This window comes from Emys orbicularis, chromosome 9 (assembly GCF_028017835.1).
Source record: "Emys orbicularis isolate rEmyOrb1 chromosome 9, rEmyOrb1.hap1, whole genome shotgun sequence".
In the NCBI taxonomy this organism is placed as follows: domain Eukaryota; kingdom Metazoa; phylum Chordata; order Testudines; family Emydidae; genus Emys; species Emys orbicularis.
The window spans coordinates 69,921,286-69,943,349 of NC_088691.1; the positions used below are offsets into that span (position 1 = coordinate 69,921,286).

The following is a 22,064-nucleotide window of genomic DNA, read 5'->3' on the forward strand; positions in this document are numbered from 1 at the left end:
AGCTACCGGTCTGTCGCGAACCAGTTTGGTGTGGGCAAATCTACCGTGGGGGTTGTTGTGATGCAAGTAGCCAACGCAATCGTCAAGGTACTGCTCTCAAAGGTAGTGACCCTGGGAAACGTGGAGGTCATCATAGATGGCTTCGCCGCGATGGGATTCCCAAACTGCGGTGGGGCTATAGATGGAACTCACATCCCTATCCTGGGACCGGACCACCAGGCCAGCCAGTACATCAACCGAAAGGGCTACTTTTCAATGGTGCTGCAAGCACTGATGGACCACAGGGGACGTTTTACCAACATCAACGTTGGATGGCCGGGCAAGGTTCATGACGCTCACGTCTTCAGGAACTCTGGTCTGTTTAGACGGCTGCAGGAAGGTATTTACTTCCCGGACCACAAAATAACTCTTGGGGATGTGGAGATGCCTACAGTGATCCTTGGGGACCCAGCCTACCCGCTAATGCCCTGGCTCATGAAGCCCTACACTGGCGCCCTGGACTCTGAAAAAGAACTCTTCAACTACCGGCTGAGCAAGTGCAGAATGGTGGTGGAGTGTGCTTTTGGACGTCTCAAGGGGAGATGGAGAAGCTTACTCACTCGCTGTGATCTCAGCGAAACCAATATCCCCATTGTTATAGCTGCTTGCTGTGTGCTCCACAATCTGTGTGAGAGCAAGGGGGAGACCTTTATGGCGGGGTGGGAGGTTGAGGCAAATAGCCTGGCATCTGATTACGCCCAGCCAGACAGCCGGGCGACTAGAAGAGCACAGCGGGACGCGCTGTGCATCCGGGAGGCTTTGAAAGCCTGGTTCCACAGTGAGCAGGGTGACCAGTGACTTTTAAGTTTCTGTACAGAGAAGCTGAACCTGCCCCCGTTTCTTTACCAAGTTAAGGATGACTATCCTCTCCAGTTACAGACCCCCTCCACCCCCTTCCAAAAAAATAAATTCAGTTTTATTTTGTTAATGAACACCGTTGTCTTTATTACTGTTTTCGCGGGAATGTTTTAAACCTGGGACGCAGACTGTGGTGGGGAGCGGGTGTAGTGTACTGATGCAAATGATCCTTCTAAACTCCAGGAATGACAGGATTCGCAGTGGCGGACTGGTTGTTTCAACGGAGCCTGCCAGCCCTCCTGAGCGGGACTGTGTGTATGTGGGGTCTATGTGACTTTATGGCAGGGGGAGGAGGGTTACAGATCCCCTGCTGCGTGGCTCTGTGATCCAGGACAAGGACCGCTGCATAACATCTGTAACTGCCCTCCCCCGCCACAAAGTCACAGAGCAACACCCCCCCCCCCACGCACAGAACATGAAAACCACCTCCCAGACTGACCAGGGTAACTAGTCACTGCACTGTGTATGTGCCCTGCTGCTGGACCTGCCCCCGCCTCTGTAGCCTGCTAAAGGTGACTGTCCTGTCCAATTACCAAGCCCCTTCCCCCCCTGCAGACAGACTCTCCCTCAAAACAGCATGACTGAAACAGTAATGAACAAAAACGTATTTTTTATTAACAACCACACATGAAACTGGGGGGTGAAACTTGGACGGGGGCTTGCTTGAGGCGGCCAGGAAAGGACTTTTCAAATTTTGGGGAATGACAGCCTTCTGGTGCTTGAGCAGTCTGCAGGGGTGGAGTGAGTTTTCACGGACTCTTCCGCCCCTCCTTCTTTGGACTTTGGGCGAGGGGGGTATGGGACTTGGTGGCGGGGGAGTGCGGTTCCTGATAGACTGCAGCGGGGCTCTGTCCTCCTGCCTCCGTTCCTGCAGAACATCAACAAGGCGCCGGAGCGTGTCCGTTTGCTCCCTCAGAAGTCCAAGCAGCGTTTGAGTCGCCTGCTGGTCTTCCTGCCGCCACCTCTCCTCACGTTCCATGTGTGTCCGGTGCATTTGGGACAAATTCTCCCTCCACTGGTTATGCTGTGCTGCCTGGGCTCGGGAGCAGCCCATAAGTTCAGAGAACATGTCCTCTCGCGTCTTCTTCCTCCTCCGCCTAATGTGCGCTAGCCTCTGGGAGTGTGATTCCAGGCTGGGTTGGGAGACAATTGCAGATGTGGCTGTGGGAATGAGGAAAAGACAGTGAATTCCTCCGAAAGATAAATGTAGTTGTGAATCAAGAACCTTGATTCACAAGAACCTAGTCTTTCTCTGTGAACAAGACCATGAACCACACCTATCACATGCGCACTGAGGACAAGGTCGAATTTTCGAACCTCGCCTTCAGTGCCTGGGCTTTTGCACTGCCGATCTGGGAACCGGGGCAGGACACGGTACTCTCTGTAGCAGGCAAAGATGGTAAGCCGTAGACTTGTTGCAGATTAAAACTTTAGGAGTACCTGTCAAGGCTGTATCCCTACTTTGAACTTTAGGGTACAAATGTAGGGGCCTGCATGAAGACTTCTAAGCTTAACTACCAGCTTAGTTCTGGTCCGCTGCCACCATCCCAAAGCTAATTCCCTTTTCTGGGTAGCCTTGAGAGACCTTCACCAATTCCCTGGTGAATACAGATCCAAACTCCTTGGATCTTAAATAAGGAGAAATTCACCCTTCCCCCCTCTTTCCTTTCACCAACTCCTGGTGAATACAGATCCAAACCCCCTTTGGATCTTAAAACAAGGAGAAATCAATCAGGTTCTTAAAAAGAAGGCTTTTAATTAAAGAAAAAGGTAAAAATCATCTCTGTAAAATCAGTATGGAAAATAACTTTACAGGGTAATCAAACTTAAAGAGCTCAGAGGACCCCCCTCTTCTGTCTTAGGTTCAAAGTACAGCAAACAAAAATAAACACTCTGGTAAAAGGTACATTTACAAGTTGAGAAAAACAAAGTAAATCTAAGACGCCTTGCCTGGCTTTTACTTACAATTTTGAAATAAGAGAGACTTGTTTAGAAAGATGGGGAGAACCTGGATTGATGTCTGGTCCCTCTCAGTCCCAAGAGCGAACAACCCCTTCAAACAAAGAGCACACACAAAAGCCTTTCCCCCCCCAAGATTTGAAAGTATCTTGTCCCCTTATTGGTCCTTGGGGTCAGGTGTCAGCCAGGTTACCCGAGCTTCTTAACCCTTTACAGGTAAAAGGATTTGGAGTCTCTGGCTAGGAGGGATTCCATAGCACTGTACACAGGAGAGCTGTCACCCTTCCCTTTATAGTTATGACACTGATATTTTAGGGTTTCCATGGTTAGCAGAGCTCTCAGTATCCGAGGAACCAGCTGCCTTGTGGGTACCATGTCAGAGACCGATGGGATCTAGGTGAGCTGAAAACTTTGACTTCTTTGAGGTAGATACCCTACTTGGAGAACTCAGGGCATGGTCTTTGGAAGATTTATGAAAGGAAACTTGGGTCTTCCTCTTAGATGCCCTTGAGGAGTGTGGATCAGAGATAGAAGAGACAGCTGACTTACTCGGAGACCGGCGTATGGTGGGAGCTCCTGGCTTGGGTCAGAAGCTGGACACAGCAAGCTCTCGATCAAAAGGAATCAAAGTTTTATCTCCCTATTCTTTCTGGCACTATATTTTAACGCCAGACATAAGTTTCACTTTTTGGAAATATGAGATTCCCCAAGGCAATGGCTGCAGTGGGAGTGTCGGTGGCTCATCGGGATTGTCTCCTGGCACAACAGGCAATGCTTGAACCCAGGAGAACTGGGCATACCCTTGGAAAGGGCAAAACCTCCCCAGGGATGGGGTGGGGTGTGAAACTATCTAAAAGCTATACATAACACTTTTTTATTTTAAAAACTAATACAACTAACTATTACTATGGGCTAACTACTATAATACACTAACTACAAAATCTAAGAGAACACAGTTGAGGCAAAACTCAACTCGGACAACTAGCTAAGGCTCCATCTCAAGCTGGGGTAGTTGAGAAGGAACTAAGGATAGTTAGCCCATGCAGTGCTATATAGCAACGGCATTGGGCATGAAGCTGAGTAACACACATGCATGGGCTGAACAGACACCGAAATTAAAAACCTTAGATCAAAGGCACAGGGGGCGCAAGCACACCTAGGCTAGGTCTACACTGGGGGGGATCAATTTAAAATACGCAAATTCAGCTACGCGAATAGCGTAGCTGAATTCGACGTATCCGATCCGACTTACCCCGCTGTGAGGACGGCGGCAAATCGACCGCCGCGGCTCCCCCGTCGACGGCGCTTACTCCTACCTGGGCTGGTGGAGTACGCACGTCAATTCGGGGATCGTCGCGTCCCGACGAGACGCGATAATTCGATCCCCGAGAGATCGATTTCTACCCGCCGATCCAGGAGGGTAGTGAAGACAAGCCCCTAGAGTGGAGCACCCACAGAGACATTACTTGAAGAAGAAGAACTGTTGGAGGGGGAGAGGAAGATCCCAATGACATCTTCAGAAACATCCCATATACACCATAACTGATCAATTTCAAACCTCTTGCACTCTATTCCCTGAAGGACTCAGGTACCCATGTAAGGGAGAGGGCATTCTCTAGAGGTAGGTCATCATTTGAGAGAATCAGGGAGTCTATATAGAAGGGTGAAAACAACCAAATTAATATATAAAAGAATATAAAAAGAATAGGCCGCCAGCCCAACATCTATGAGCAAAGGGATGAATGTTACAGGAGTACAGGAGTTATTCAATAGGGAATTTAAAAAATAATATAGTCCAATTCCACACTGTTCCCAATACAGACCAACAGCTAAAGGCCATAGTCCAGCTCCAAATTTGGAATCTCTGGAGATCTCTTGAAATGTCCAATTACCTGTAGCAAATGTCTATTTTGACAATAAGTATGGAACGTATCATGAGCGTATGTGACATTTTCATTTCCATTGTTTTGGAGAGCACAGAAATTGCAGTAAACTAGGTTCAATGAGAGTAGGAGACAAAAGCCCACAGATAAGTCCAGAACACACAGTCCTGGGTGAAAGGTTGGAATCTGGGGGCACATGGGCAACCATAGCAGGGACAAAAGATAAATAAGAAGGAATATAGAGGGGAAACCTAATGAACATTTCAGATATCTGCATGCTAATACAAACAGTATGGAGAATAAACAGGAAGAACGAGAAATACTAGTGAATAATCACAATAATGACATAACTAGTGTCGCAGAGACTTGGTGGGATAATTCACATGACTGGAATATTGGTATATTGTTATATTCTTGTTCAGGAAGGACAGGCAGGGAAACAAGGGAGGAGGTGTTGCCTTGTATATCAAAGATGTATACAGTTGCACTGAGGTAGAGATAGAAGAGGGAGACAGACTTGTTGAAAGTCTCTGGGTAAGGATAAAAGGGATAAAAAACAAGGGTGATGTCACAGTAGGAGTCTACTATAGTCCACGTAACCAGGAAGAAGAGGTGGATGAGGCTTTTTTTAAACAAGTAAAATAATCACCCAAAGCACAGGACTTGGTGGTGAGGGGGGACTTCAACTACCCAAACATCTATTGGGAAAATAATACAGCAGAGCACAGATTATACAAAGTTCTTGGAATGCATTTGGAGACAACTTTTTATTATAGATGATGGAGAAAGTGAGCAGGGGAGAGGCTGTTTTAGATTTGACAAGACAAATAGGGAAGAACTGGTTGAGAATTTGAAGGCAACTTAGGCGAAAGTGATCATGAAATGATAGAGAAATGATGGAATGGTAGGAGGGAAAACAGCAGAATAAAGACAATATGCTTCAAGAAGGCAGACTTTAGCAAACTCAGAGAATTGATGGAATCCTGTGGGAAGCAAGTCTAAGGGAAAAAAAGAATTCAGGAGAGTTGGCACTTTTTAAAAGAAATATTATTAAGGACATAAGAACAAACTATCCCAATGCTTTGGAATGATAGGAAGTATAAGACGACACCACCCTGACTTAATCAGAAGATCTTCAAGGACATGAAACTCAAAAAAGAGCCATACAACAAAGTGGAAACTAAGTCAAATTACAAAGGATGAATATTAAAAAAAACAACACAAGCACATACGGACAGAAATAGAAAGGTCAAGGCACAAAACAAGATTAAACTAGCTAGGGACATAAAAGGGTAACAAGAAAACATTTTACAAATACATTAGAAGCAAGAGGAAGACCAAGGACAGGGTATGCTCATTATTCAATGAGGAAGGAAAGACAACAACAGAAAATTTAGCAATGGCCGAAGTGTTAAATGCCTTTTTTGTTTCAGTTTTCACCAAAAAGGTTTGCAGTGGTCTGATAACTAACCTTGTGAACATCAATGTAAGTAGGGTAGGATCTGAACATGTTAAGAATGACTTAGACAAGTTAGATGTCTTCAAGTCGGCAAGATCTGATGAAATACATCCTAGAATACTTAAGGAATTGGCTGAAGACATCTCTGAGCCATTAGCAATTATCTTTGAGAACTCATGGAGAATGGGAGAGATCCCAGAGGACTGGAAAAGGGCAAATATTATACGTATCTGTAAAAAGGGGAATAAGGATAACCCAGGGAATTATAGATCACTCAGCTTAACCTAAATGGTCTGAATTAAATAGGATGAAATTTAATCAGGACAATTGCAAAGTACAATTAGGAACAAATAATCAATTGCACACATACAAAATGGGAAACGGCTTCCTAGGAAGGAGTACTGCAGAAAAGAGCCTGGGGGTTATAGTGGATCATAGACTAAATATGAGTCAATAATGTAATACAGACGCTCCCCGGGTTACCCAAGACCCGATTTACGCAAATCCGCACTTACAGAAAAAGTTCCGTAAGCTAGAAATAGGAGGGGTTTTTTTGTGTAATGGTCGGAGATATGTTTCCAACTTATGCAAAATTTGAGTTACGCAAGGCATTCCGGAATGGAACACTTGCGTGTCGGGGAGCGTCTGTACTGTTGCAAAAAAAGCAACCATAATTCTCAGATGTATTAGCAGGAGTGTTATAAGCAAGACATGAGAAGTATTTCTTCCACGCTATTCAGCACTGGTAAAACCTCAACTGGAGTACCATGTCCAATTCTGGGCACCACATTCCAGGAAAGACGTGGACAAACTGGAGAAAGTCCAGAAGAGATCAACAAAAATGATTAAAGGTCTAGAAAACTTTGAGGAAAGATTGAAAAAATTGGGTTTATTTAGTCTGAAGAAGAGAAGGCTGAGGGAGTACATGATAACAGTCGTCAAGTAAGTAAAAGGTTGCTATAAAGAGGAGGGTGATACATTGTTGTTCTTATCCTCTGAGGATAGGACAAGTAGTAACGGGCTTAAATTGCAGTAATGGAGATTTAGGTTAGACATTAGGAAAAACTTCCTAACTGTAAGGTGATTAAGCACTGGAGCAATTACCAAGGTAGGTTGTAGAATCTCCATCATTGGAGGCTTTTGAGAACAGGTTGGACAAACACCTGTCAGGGATGGTGTAGATACTTAGTCTTGCCTCAGTGCAGGAGACTGGACTAGATGACCTTTTCCTCCGACATTTCTATGATTCTAAAATTCTATAAACCAATGCACTGTCTTCAAAGAGAAATCTTTATAGACATTTTTTGTACACATACACAAATATTTTAATATAACTGTATCTGAAAAGTTATTCATATTTTTAGTACACTTATAATTATTAACTAAAAGATAGTCTTTTAAATTTTGTAAAAATGACATATTTTACACATCCTCTATTTACAATTATGACATACTTAAATGTTATAAAACACCCACATTTGACATTTAAAATATATGTATACTAGGACTTAGTATTAGATATATTATCATTTACAGCAAACTTAGGGCTTGCTGTGGAGCTAAATGTTTAATGGAAATTTCATATTCAGCTTCGCTTAATAAAAGACTTCTCAATAACAAAAAACAAAACAAAACAAAAAAAAAAAAGGATAGGAAATGTACAAATACAGGGTTGGACCAAAAAAAAAAAAAAATCAAGCTAGCAGTTTTAAAAAATATTATCACTGTGAAGACTTCCAATAAATTAAAACCATATCGCACAATCCATTTTCACTGTATTGTTCATGATCACTTGACACTTAAAAAAAAATGTCCTCCAGAGGTATGCATAAAGTCAAAGATGTTTCAGTCAAATGTCAGGATTTGATATCACTGCTCCTGGCGGGGCTGTGTTTGTTCTACTGAAGGTTCGTGAATAGGTTCGTTCCATTCCTTGTGGCTTTGCTGAATCCTCCTTGTGGATAATCTTTTTATTAAAAAAAAAATTAAAAGCAACAGATGAAAACAAAATGAATCCATTGAGTATTTATTTCAACAATTTTTACTGTTTTCACTTATTTTATATTTTTGTTTATTAAATAATGCATTATTTATTTTGGATGCTTGATAAAGGAAACTTGTAGTTCAAAAAATTAACTTCATTTGGAGACCCAATCCTCCAGTTATTACTCAGGCCATACTCTCGTTAAGAGGGTTTCCCGAATTAAGGCGGCAGAATTGGGTCCTTGGTTGGACTCCTCAACATGAATATCTTACATTCTGTCAATCAACATATTGCATACTTCCCTAAGCAATGTTTTTTCAACAATACTCTCCAGTAATCCCAAATTGAGTAGTCACCTACACTTTATAAACTCATTAGACTTACCTCTATTTGACTACTTGTAATGTTGCATATGCACACCCCCATCCTGCAATCAGACCCTTGTAGGCAGATCCTTGTGCCCATACAGAACCCCACTGATTTGCATGGGGATGCAGGCAGTTGCAAGGATCCGCCCGATAGCAGGATCAGGGCCAGTAATGTACTGTACAAATATAGGGATAGAGCCTGCACAATTTTATTCACATAGGCAAGCCTCCCTTGCGTTAGTAAGGGTATGTAGGATAAGGCCCATAGACAATTAGACCTAGATGAGTCAGAGAGGAACTCAACAGCAAAAAATGCTTCCCCCACCACATGTTACTGTCTGCTGTGATAAAGATATATACAACTGCTAGAAAAAGTTCCCTTTAGTCCCAGCAGCATTTACTTTTGCTATTTATAATAATAATAGATTGAGAGCTTGTCTTCTTTCAAGGAAGACTACATGAGGAAGTGAAAAGGAAGTCAATATCATTATCCCCAAGGTCACTTGGTGGCAAAGCTGAGAATAGGACCCAGGTCTCCTGAGTCCCAGGCCAGCGCTCAAGCCACTTGGAATCACCAGTGTTTCTTGCCAACACTTCTTTATCAAGTCTGAATTTAAAATAAAGATATTGGCAGTAATTGTGCTAAAGAAGTTAGAATTTCTCCTAAACTCCTTCTTGTGACTTTATTTGTTACTTGGGGATCAGCTACCATCAGAGTTCGTAATGAATACTGATCTTGGGGACAAGAGTGACTGAAAAGAGTTTTCTCTTGTCCTGGAGCTCATGAAATATGCATTCTCCAGCATATGATGATTACTTAGGCTTAGAAAAATTAAAAGAGACAATCTTGACTTAACATTCACATTTACACAAAACAATAAATAAATAAATAAATAAATAATAAAAAAGCAAAGCCCTTACTTCTGTTACACTCAAGATTATTAAATCTGAAAGGACTGTAAAGGACAAAACCTGCACATACAATAGGAAAGCACTGCAAAAAGGGGGCCAGATTCTGAAACTCTTACACTGACTAATACTTTATTCTGCAAGTAGACCCAGGGACCTCAGTTAGTCAGGGAGTAGGATACTACTTAATGGGAATAAGGGTGGCAGAATCCGGCCCTGAGTTTGCACCCATTACACAAATGAAATCCTGCATCTATGCATGCAAATGGGTGTTTGTGTCTGCAACGTGGGTTACTGTGCATCTAAACCCAGACTTCAGCACCCACAATTCATACATGCAAAGAAAGATTTTGTACATACTAGTGATTGTGCATTTTGCATGACTTTCCTATTGCACCTGAAAATTTGGCCCTAGAAGCCTATTTTGCTATTTATCATTTATGTTGATTGTGTTTACTTTTTCTATTTCACTTAGAGTCAATAATGAAAATAGGTCAGTTTTACCTTACATTCCTGGTTCTCATGAAGTAGCACAAAGATGTTGAGTTTGGCGTCACAAAAATGCAATGGAGTATTTAAACAGAATAAGTTTCTTAAATCTGAATGTTTTGCCTAAAACCAGTTGACAGTATCTCTGCATACATGTCTGTATAATCATTGGTCCCAATTCTATCTCACATACTCCCTGGAGCCAATAAGAGCTGTGAACATATGTCTCAAGGCAGAACAGGGCTATTATCTTTAACAATTAGAAATAAAATAAATATGTATATAAAGATTAAACAACACAGGCAGAACAAGTACACAGAGGGAAAAACAGGTGTTTATTGTAATATTTGGTCCCCTGGGCAACTCAAAAGTTTTCTCCTTCCCCTTTCCTTTTGCAATGGTACTTCTCGGGCATTTGGCAAACATCATTCCTCATTACGCCTGGCTTTTAGAGAAAGTAAGTACAGAAGGATTCTGAGATCCCCTTCCACCCGCTCCCCTCCCCACCCTGGAATTCCAAATCACCTTCATACACAAACACAGTGCTTACTCTTCTGTCAGGGGCTGTGGTGAGACAGCTGCCATCATTTTCCCCAGGACTCAAACTTACTGTCTGTGCATGAGCTCCCATTGCCTGTGCAACAGAAGACACAATGCTGCGCTTAAACCTGTTTTTTTTTCTGTGCAGTTCCTAAGATGTATGTTCCTGACCCTCTCCTCCAGCCATCACTGCCATCATTGCAGAACTTGCCTTATGGCAAGGAAGGCAGAATGTGATCCTTCTCCAGCCGTTTGGTATTAGCAGGTTACCATGCCATATCATGGACAATGCACTTCCCCACCAAAGACTGAGGAGATCACCTTCTGCTAAGCTCCATGATCCTAACGGCAAGAATCATTAGTGCCAAGGTTGTTCATGAACTCAGACTGCACATGCATCGTGTCTCCCCCCCCCCCCCCCCCCAAACCCCTCGCTGGACTGAACACCAATAGTTAGACATGACACTTAAATGGACGTAAAATGTAGGTAAAACAGAAAATCAGCAAGTGAAAGCACGTGACATCAAAGGGAAGTATAGACATAAGAAAAATAAACATACCACTTTTGTCTACAGTATTGAGGGAAATGTTAGACAGGGAAGAAGAGAAGCTGTATAAGCATGGACCATGATAGAGCTGCCAGAAAAAAAAAAGAAAAAAAAAGAGAGAAGAGCATATGTAATGAGAGAGTCACTGTCAGTGGGTGTGCTATCAAAACAGTCTCAAATACAACAATGAGCAACACACCAGACCATAATGTCATTGTAGAGAACATGGTACCATTATGATAGTGTCTCGAGGTTTCCCAATGTGAAATAAATATTTCAGCTACAATTTACAGTGTGTAAAATGTATGGTGGTGGTGCTCTCTGCTCGGAAGTAGGGAAGCAAGAGGACTCAAGCTGTGCAAAAAAATCATATTGCTTGGAAAGCGGGAAGAAAAATTCCTGTTTTATTGCTGGATTTTCAGAAAGCAAAATATTTGGTGTTCTTTTGCCCTTAATTATGTTTCTGCAACAGCAAAAGACAAATTTCTCAGAGATCTATTAATGGAACATAGCAATTAGATTGTGAAGAACTTTCCAGAGAATTGGTGTTTTGTGCCCATAAATAATCTTTTCACAATGGTGAGAATATGATACAATGGCTTCCAAAGACACTGGTCAACTGGCAGGGAGAAAAATATTGAAAGCTGCAAAAGGACTTTTTTTTTGAAACATGCCAGGTAGGAAAGGCAAACTGTAACAAGATGGTGGTAGGAAGACACACATTTTTAGTTAGTTTTTTAACAGAGATTTTCAAAACATCTTGGTTTTGAGGAAATAACCAACTATCTGGGCTTTTGCTCTCAAAGGCTTTGGTGTTACCAATCCCCTTGGAAAAATAAAAGCCTTGTTATGTACAAGTAATTACGTAGTAGCAGTCTATCAATATTTGCCTTCACTGAAAAAACTTACAGCTCAATGATACTCAGGTTCATATTTGTATTTGAAAAGTATTCACTGAATATCTTATGCATATTTCAGTTTGTGGACTGCTAGTAACTTGTTCATTTTACCTATTCATTTTTCATTATTTGTGGTGCCTAATTTGTTCACCTAAGTCACATGGTAGTGTTTCTGGTGAGTGACTGGATGATTAAAACTATTTAAACAGGAGACTCATGAACCATGAATAAAAAACGACACATTCAACACTTCTAAATTTAACACAACACTTTTGGATGACTTTTTTGAAGAATATGATAAAACTTATGAAATGTTTGGAGTTCAACAAACATTTTCATAAATAAACTAGTGGTAATCAGAATCCTGAAATAACAAATCATAGCAAATAATGGACCAGATTCCCAGCTGGTGCAAATAAGCATATTTCCATTTACTTTAACGGAGCTACATCGATTTGCACCACACGAGAATGTGGCTCAGTGATAGTGAAGCAAACTTGCCATGCTTATTTGCAAGTATATTTATGAGTCACTTCTTATATTATTCAACAAGCTGTAGTTATCATTCACCTTACTTGTGAAGATGTATAATATAAATTAGCTGCCACAGGGTCTATGGGGTGTTCATTAAATATCCTTGTTAGATACCAGTAATTATGACACTGATAATTATGTAAACTGAGTAACACTGCATACAAATGGTACTTATATGTGCAATTAGCCACTTTTCATGTACAATTACCTGTTCATGTGTGAGAATTTTCCAGGCGCAATTTAGAGCTGTTTACATACTAACATACACCAAAGTAACTAAATCGGTTTTAATTCACCCTTTTGTTATTTTGCTTCCAGTTTCTGTGTGGAATCTCTTATTGTAGATAAATTATTACTTGCCCTAAATCAAAACAAGACACTCTTAATTTAAAGTAAAAGAGTCCACACACAGACGCAGCACCGAAATAACAAAAGGTGTGAATAAAAGGCAGTTTTAGTTATTTTGGTGGATGTTAGAGAGTTTTACACATAATATAGCAGGAATTATACACGTCAGGATTGAGTGGCATTGGTCAAACTGCACAAATAAGTTTGCACAATAATTGTTGCATTGTTCTTGGTTGCAGTCTGCATTATTAGTATTTTACTTGTGGTTAATTGTATTAACCCTGAAGTTAATTGTATTCATTCATCATAGGAAACAAATAGCCACCTCCATACCCACCACCAAAAGTTAAAATAGAATATCTGACCTGTTCATTCATGACTGCAGAGAGCTCGCTGAGCATATCCTTATAATGAGACTTCATTTCTTCTTGATATTCTAACTGGTCCTCTTTAATAAGGCGTTTGTTAACTTCAAGAGCAAGCCCACATGCTTCTGCAAACTGCCTACAAGCATAAACATACACCAAAGAACATCTATGCAAAAAAACTCCAGTGAAAAAATATTATGCCCCCAACTTAAAGTTATAAACTAGTTGGGGCAAATTATGGCACTCAGTTATAAAGCCCTAGGAGCACTCAGGCCAATGTGATTTACCCAGACGTCAAGAGACGCCAAGAACGAATTGCAAGATGTGGCTTTATCTAGTTCTACATAAAACATTCTGCCTAATTTCATGTCATATCACTGAATGTTTCTCATCTGTTTGTACCGGCCAAATAAAGTCTAACGTTTACATTTAAAACAAGAATGTTTACCTGAAGATTTCCTTCAGAAGTTTGACTTGGTTATCAGGATACTTCTTAGCATTTGTTTCTTCAAGAAAAGCTCGGGCGTATGCCATTGGTCCTGCATTTACCTGTTGGGGGAAAAGCACCTGGTTAGGGGGCAGAACAGTACAGTTTGACTGTAATTTATAATTCTCATTGTTTAAGGCTCAGGGTCAATTTCTGTGCTTACAGTGCGTGAAATGACAATGACTTCAAATGGAGAGTACAGGGTGAATATGAATAGAGCTTTTTTTCCATATTCTGCATCTTAAAGACATTCTGCCTAGCCTAAAGCTGCATTCAGGCAAGTGCCAAAAGCATTTCCCAACCAAAGCTAAACACATCGGTATTTATCTTCCATGTGTTCTGAATCAATGACTTAAGAGGAACTGTTAATCTTCCGAGGTGCCATTTTCCAAATACAAATATGGTAGGTATTTCAATTTAACAAAAATACCAAAATTAGATTGTAGGTCAGATCCCCAGCAGGTGTAAACTGGAATAGCTCTATTGAAATGAAAGGAGCCGGGCTGATTTACACCAACTGAGGATCTGGGCCCACGTGCCAGATAAATGAATGTCTTAGAAGGTTTCATATGCAAACAGTGCACTGGATTTTAGCTAATGTAGTCAAAAAACGAATCACACTGAATCACAAGGGCCAAATATGCTCTTCTCTCTAATCCCAGTTTTTCTACATAAGAAATCATTAAACTGACCTGTACAAGGTTCTCTTTAAAAAAGTATCTGAATGCTCATTTGAGTGCCAAGCTTTAGTTTAATATGGCCAGGCTGTTCAGGTTAGAAAGAGCTTAACACTTACTAGAGGAACACTAAGGGTATGTCTACACTGCAAAAAAAATACCACGGCACCAAGTCTCAGGGCCCAGGTGAATTGACTCGGGCTTGTGGGGATCAGGCTGTCGGGCTAAAAAAACCCTCCACCCTCTCAGGGTTTCAGAGCCAGGGCTCCAGCCTGAGTCTGAACGTCTACACTGCAATTTTTCGCTCTGCAGCCTGAGCCCTCCAAGCCTACATCAGCTGACCCGGGTCCAGCTGCAGCCAGGAATCTTTTATTGCAAAGTCAACATACCCTAACAGACTTAATTATAACAACACTGCCAGGCATCGATCCAACACCCATTAAAGTCAATGGGAGTCTTTCCACTGATTTCAATGGGCACCGGAACAAGACTCGAATACTCTGGAGTAAAATAGATTAAATATGCTCCACAAGTTGCAAAGACCCAAATAAAAAAGGTGGTTGGTATGTAAACATAAAACTGAGCCATTGATACCTTGACGCTGACACTTCCTTGAAGTTTGAGTTGCAGTCTAATCATGTCCACTTCTTCCATTGTGCAAAGCTGTTTAAGTTCTGAAACCTTTTTGGACATCTCATCAATAGCTACTTCAATAGGGTTCAGTTCTGTACTTGTTTGGCTTATGACTTGAATACGCTTCTTCACGTACGGAAATAAATGACTGGCTGCTCAAAAACAAATGTAAAACAGTCAAAGAAATTCCACTCCCACAAGCTGGTAATTATGGAAGCAATGCTAGTGGATTCATAGTTTAGACTGCACTCATTTTTTCCATTTTATAAACACCTTTGTGGGCCAGGAAAATTAATACATGTACAGGATTGGCTCAGCAGGTCTAAACTGATATTTTGATGCAGTCATTACTGGTTCCATTTTGATCTAGCATTATTTGTCTCGTATATTTGTCAGAATCTGACAACACATGACTCTCAAAACTCATAGATTTTAAAATTCACATATTTCTTATTCTGTGTTAGGGCCCTGATTCATAAGCCTGTGTTTAACTTTAGGCACTTCAGCAGTTCCCTAAAATCAAAAAGACTACTCTCATAATGAAAGTCAGGCATGATCTTAAAGACTTTGCTTAGCTGAGGCCTAGATCTCCTACATTCACTAATTGTAACAAATCAATCATGAAACAGTAATTATCCAACACGACTGTTGTCATATTCACAAAGGGAAGCAGACAGAGAGGACATGCCTCATCAAAAGCAAGAAGTGGGAAGGAAATCATCCTGAGAGAATTTTTGAATTTCAAATTTTTTTCCTGTTCCAAATTGGGATGAGAAGTCAAAAATCTCAAACGTTTTCATGAATCGAAAATCTGAAAAAAAATATTTGGTTAACTGAAATTTAAAAATAAATAAATTTCAAAATTCATTTTAAATTCATTCAAAATAAATTTCAAAATTCATTCTTTTTTATAAACTATAAATTAACTTACATTTTGAAACAAAAAATTTCAACATGAAAAAGAACTTTTTCATTTTCAAAATATCACAACAGGATGATTTGACAATTTCAAAATTATTTTTTCCCAAAACCTTTTCAAAATGGGAAATTCTTAAAAACCAGCCCCTTTTCCAGGAACAGTTCAGATAATTTTCTAACCAGCTCTATCCAATGTACTTCCTTATAGATCAGACAGCAAAGTGACTCAGCGAGTTTGTCTCCTGGACCTTGGGAAGTTTGGCAGAAAAACTTGCCTGTCCTAAAGCTTCTTTCTGGTTCTTCTGCATACTTTAGGAAGCCTCCTCAGCCCCTATGTAACCCAATGGTGAGCATCAGTTACAGATCAGTTTGAACCCTGGAGAAGCCCCAACGTATGTGATGGCTGCCATCTTGGCCCACCCACTGGAGGTTGAACGAGGGACCTCCGGAGCTAAAAGCATGAGCTTCTACTGCTGGAGCTAAAGAGCCACGGCTCTGTAGGTGGGGTTGCAAAAGACTCATATCCTTTGTAGACTGGGCACCTGTAATACACACTGACCAGTGGGTTACACTTGCCCTGATTGTCCAGTGCCCTTTCCCCAATGCACATCAGTTGCTGCCCCAACCCCCACAGCTGCTCCTCTTTTCAGTGTTACATCCAGTTCTCTTCTTGTAAACGATAAATGCTTCATTTTTATGTGTATAATTTCTATAAATGTAAAAACTTCTAAAATGTATCCATTTTATCCATGCAAAATCTAACACATTGAGGCAATGGGATGAGACAGTGGATGGGAGGGTGGATGTGGAGAGAGCAATGGACAAGTGCTGGTGAAGGTGGAGAGAGACAAAGTTCCAGCCTGGTACAATAAAGCAAGGGATGGAGGCTGAGTGCGTGCTTTGGAGCAGATCTGGCCAGGCAGCAGGGCTAAGGAAATTGGGGAGCTGATGAAACAATCCTATCTGCTGATTAAAAGTTTACGCACCAGTAGGCTAATACACTAACACCGTAATACATGCACTTTCAGTTCAACAATACTATTCCCTCCCCACCCCAAAGTCAACATCAAAGAACTTAGTACTGCTCAGACATTAAAGAACACCCAGTATTTTCTCAAAAATAACAGGAGTACTTGTGGCACCTTAGAGACTAACAAATTTATTAGAGCATAAGCTTTCGTGGGCTACAACCCACTTCTTCGGATGCATATGAAGTATTTTCTGTGCTTCATCCCCTCACCCTTGTAGCTGTATCATAAAAGAGATGCCTCCAAATATCAGGTATTTTTCTCCCTTGACTGCACAAAACCTTAGGTGATTAAGTCTGTGCTGCAGGCAGCTTTTCCCATTGGGCCCTTTGGGGAGAATATATATCCTGAAGTCAGATGGGGTCTAAAATTCTCTGTCATTTTGAAGCCTTTCCTTAAATGTCAGCCTCTGTATTCATTTCTACTCGTGAGAACAAAGCTCATCAAGTGCATATTCAGACAGTTTCTTGTACACTCATCCAAAATTTCAGATATGTCAAGTTTTAGCAGTAATTTCATGGATGTTTATCACTTTTCATTAAGATGAGATTTCAATCATGAATAAAAGCTAAACATTTTCTGTTCAGCACCACAGTTTAATTTGATTCATTGGAAATTGGTGCCTGCAATACTTCTTGCCTTCCTGTCTTAGAACACAGGGATTTCTGGGCATATCTCCCACTGACAAGACATAAGATATGTAGGGTTTTGTTTTTTATATATTTATTCTATATTATATAGTATTACTTCTGTAAACCTGGTATCATGTTCTAATTTTTACCAAATACTCATATCTGAAGTGGTTTATTTTTCCAAACAGGTAAATCTTACAAGCTCCACTCTGCTTTATCTTTAGACTAAGAAGAATAAAGAATGAGGATGAGAATGAGGATTCTGATTTCACTAAACCGGTGTAAATCAGGAGTAACTCTACTGAGAAAGTGGGGTGAGTGAGAGGAGAGTAACAAGGAAGAATAATGTCAGCTGACTATTCTACAAACAGATCATTTTTCTTCTGTTATGTAACTGCAAAATCGTATCATGTGTGCAATTTGGGCACATTAAAGACTATGCACAGAAATATGGACACAGTGAAATGGTTATTGCTCACTTAAAACAAAACTGTTGGCAAACAACAGATTGTGGACCATGTTATGCCCATTGATTTTTGAGCAGCATTGCCCTTTGAAATCATATTCAATTTCTTTTAGTCAGAACTCTTAACAGAAAAAAAGGCAGCAACATACTTGTCAGGATTGTGCGCCTCTTGCATTGCTCTTCTACCCCTCCGTGTTTTTTTCCTGACAGCGTGAAAGGCGTTTCAAATACAAAACGGTTGATGTTGTGATGCATTTCAAAGTCAGTCTTCCTGTCTTCAGCCTCCTTCTCGTCAAAGAAAGGCGTGACATATGTGACCTGGATATAGGCGTATTTTGGATCCAAGTCTTTGGGGTTGACCTGTGTTAACATTTTTACACATGATGAAACAATTTATCTGATACTGAGTGTTGTTTACAGGCTTGCTATTTTTACCCACTGTGGTTTTATTGATATTTGTGTAGACACAGCTCATGATTTTCAAAAGTAATGTTGGGCACGTACATTAATATTTAGATAACTGCCTATGGGGCATGTTTTTCAGTTGAAGTCAATGGGAGTTTTGAGTACAGCACAATGGCAACACTGGATGTGGGTTGAATGAATTAGAAAGGAAATAGCCAATTTCTGCCTTGCAATGGTAATACACATTTGTGATGTATGTACTCTTACAATATGTCCTGTGGCTACATCACCAGGCCAGTACAGCCCTAGGCCCTACTAGAAGGCATGGCTCATTTTTGTTATAAAACTAGTGCATACTAGTTCTGTACTCTGCTCATATCCATTAGAAACACCTTCTTGGAAACGTTTATGGTATCACAACAGTGTTAAATCTTTGGCTCCCAGGAACAGCCTTACAGAGAGAATGCCAGTGTGGTGTAGAGTAAAGTGTGGTGATGTGATCTTACACTTCAGTGGGAAAACCAGCTTTTTATTTAGTATATGGGTGTTGAATATAAATAGGGCTAAACCCTGACCCATGGCACACACCCATTCAGGGAGGCAGGGGGCATAATGTGACCCATTACTCCCCTCGATGGACTGCCTACATCATGAGTCATAGTTGGGATATGTCTACATTGCAGCTGGGAGTGAGCCACCCAGTCCGGGTAGACAGACTCATGTTAGCGGGGCTCAAGCTGGAGTGCTAACAATAGCAGTGTGGATGTGGTGGTTTGGGCTGGAGCTCAGGCTTTCAAGCCACCAGTTTCAGGTGGGATTGTACTCGGCTGCTGCCAGCCATGCTACTGCAGCTACACCGCTATTTATACTTGCGTTAACTTGCTGTGAGCTAGCACGAGTATGTGTACACAAGCAAGTGTGTGTGTGTGTGTGTGTGTGACACCTCTAGCTCACAGTGTAAGTATAGTCTTAGAGGGGGAGAGCCACCCACATTGGGTTTTATTCCTACCCACCCCACCCCCCAGGATCTGAGAAGGCTGGGATGGGAAGGGGGTGGAGCTCTGACTCTCCCCCTAATGTACCACCAAGTACAGCGGAACCATTGCAGAAGGTAGACTAAACAGCGCCAGGTAAAAGGCTTGCACTGCTTAATATACCCCTGGATCAAGGGGGAACCAGGACCAGACTGTGACTCTGCTCCTGCATCACTGCCACTAAGTGCTGCCTCTTACTCAGGGCTTGTGGGAACTCCACAATCCAGCCCATAGTATTCTGAATGAAAGGAACAGGTTTTCACCAATTAAGAAAAGTGCAGCATGTGTTTTTGAAAGAACTCTATGGGTCAAATTTGAATGCACTGCTCCCACTTTACATGCATCTAAAGGCAGTATTTCTCCCATACCTTGTTGGAATCTTGGATCATCTTCACATTGTCTGCTCCAAACTTATCTGCATAAAGTTTGAGCAGTCTCTGTGAGATCTCAGACAGCCCTGTTAACTTGGGTTCTTTATAGATATACTCTTTACCTTCCTCTTCTTCAAAAAAGCCCTGTTCAAAAACAAACAGAAAAGATCAATCAGGGTAACAGATCTGGCAAACTAAGAGTAAACAGAAAATAACACATACAAGTTTACTGTGACATAAGGTTTAATGTATCCAATTGTTTAGATATTGGAGTCATTGATTGGTTTTTCTGAGTGCTACAGCATGTGAATGATGAAGGAAACTAACACATTACACAAATTTCGACATTAGACACAACATGCATCTAAATGTTAATCAGCTGGACAAGACAACTATTGTGAAATACAATGTAAACAACTTTGGATATCGGAGGATTTGTTTGATACTCATTTGCATATAATGCATGCTTTCATTTGGCTATGTGGAGAGACTGCCATCTAGTGGTACATTCTAGTTATAAATTACAGATGACTAAATTAGTAATGGCTCATGGATTTACATGAAATACAGTTCTCTCTTCACACAACAAATCTTTCAAGCAATAAGACCATAAAATGCATTGGGTGTAAAACTATCTTATTAGGATTCCATGCACAACAGCTGTGTGGGAGCAACAAATGAACTGATCTGTATCTGAGTTCATTTAAATAGAGTATTCTGCTGTAATCTTGAAAAAACCAATAATACATTGTGATATCTTCAAAGACAATGTAACATCTTATTTACACCGGAAAAGATAAAATTGCACAGACGGTTGACTTTTACAAAAAGACTGCTGCACAGTCTTTGCAAAGCCATGTACTTACAACATTGGACGTAGCTGGCAGTGTATTAATAAAAGGTCTGTTGAAGAATAAAACAAGAACCTGCCAGTTTCCGTAAGAAATGTTGACCTCAGAAAATTAATATATAAAATACACCATATGCAAATAAAACATACATAACTGGCGTATACGGACAGTTTAGGATAAAATCTTTCCTGGCTGAATGTAACAGGTCACATGCACCACTCCCATTAACAATAATTGGACTTTACCACTGACAATGATCTTATACTTCAGTGGGAAAACCAGCTTTTTATTTAGTATCTGAGTGTAAAATGTAAAATACAAATAGGGCTAAATCCTGACCTGTGGTGCTCACCCTTGCAGGGAAGCAGGGGGCATAAGATGGATGGGTTTCATACTCTGTTGCTGGACTTTTGGTGAATCAAATATTGCAAACAATGCAAATATTGCAAATATTGCAAACAATGCCCCCTTGCTTGTCAATGGAAAATAACTCATTTAGCTAGGATGTCAGAGGAGATTGTCAGTAAAGGTCAGCAGCTACAATGCGGGCAGCAAGTCAGAATGATAAGGGTAAAAAGGACAGCAAAAAGACAAACAAATAAAACCCTGTAGCCCTAACATATTGTGGGACAGATGCCTGAAGTTGTAATATTCCTTAGTAAGCATCAGAGGAAAAGTCCCTTCAGTAAGACCTACTGGCAGGAAGAAGAGTACAAATACAGTCTGGGACTTTCAAAGATGCCTGTGGGCGTAAGGCACTGCACTCCCACTGAAAGTTATTGGGAGTTGGGGAGTCTAATTCCCATTGGTGGCACCTTGGAAAGCTCCAGCCAAAAAGCAGTATTTTTAAACTTGATCATATTTCAACCTTGGCCTCAGGAGAAAAATTAGAGAAAAAAAGATTAATTATTAATTTCTGCAGGGTCAATAATTACAACATGATGTGAGACAGTTACAGCTTTGTAAAAATAAATTAACTAAAAATGCTAATGTTCATCTAGAACGTGTGAAAGAGATAAAGGAAATGATCTTTATTTCAGCAGAGCTGAAGAGAAAGAAGGATCTGGCCATGACTTATCTTCCCAATTTCTCCAGCAAAGTGGGCCTGCGGTACCTCTAATGAAGGGAGGCACTATTTCCATATGCTACACTATAATGTAGATATCGCTGTGCAGCATCATTAATTATAGAATGCCTCTGAGATAGAATAAAAAGAAAATTTTGTGATCCCCTTATGGAAACTGGTTTGAGTTCTGATGCGTCCGGTAGTTGTGTGCTATACAAGAAGTCAGATTAAGATGATCCTAATGGTCCCCACCAGCCTTAAAATCTATGAATCTGGGAATAGGAAATAAAACTTTGTTGTTAAAAGAACAT

At 40.8% G+C, this 22,064-nt stretch overlaps 1 protein-coding gene across 3 annotated transcripts in view; it reads right to left on the reverse strand.

Moving 5' to 3' along the window:
• Window positions 1-7,896: 7,896 nt before the first annotated feature.
• The window catches only part of DOCK10 (dedicator of cytokinesis 10), a 225,609-nt gene continuing 211,441 nt past the window's right edge, over window positions 7,897-22,064 (reverse strand). For all 3 annotated transcript variants that reach the window (XM_065410869.1, XM_065410867.1, XM_065410868.1), the window contains 6 exons: window positions 19,834-19,980; window positions 18,176-18,386; window positions 14,944-15,134; window positions 13,634-13,734; window positions 13,183-13,321; window positions 7,897-8,164 (listed from right to left, as the gene is read on the reverse strand). In XM_065410869.1, the coding sequence (XP_065266941.1) occupies window positions 8,048-8,164; window positions 13,183-13,321; window positions 13,634-13,734; window positions 14,944-15,134; window positions 18,176-18,386; window positions 19,834-19,980 (906 nt within the window). In that variant the 3' untranslated portion in view covers window positions 7,897-8,047. The remainder of the gene's footprint in view (window positions 8,165-13,182; window positions 13,322-13,633; window positions 13,735-14,943; window positions 15,135-18,175; window positions 18,387-19,833; window positions 19,981-22,064) is intronic.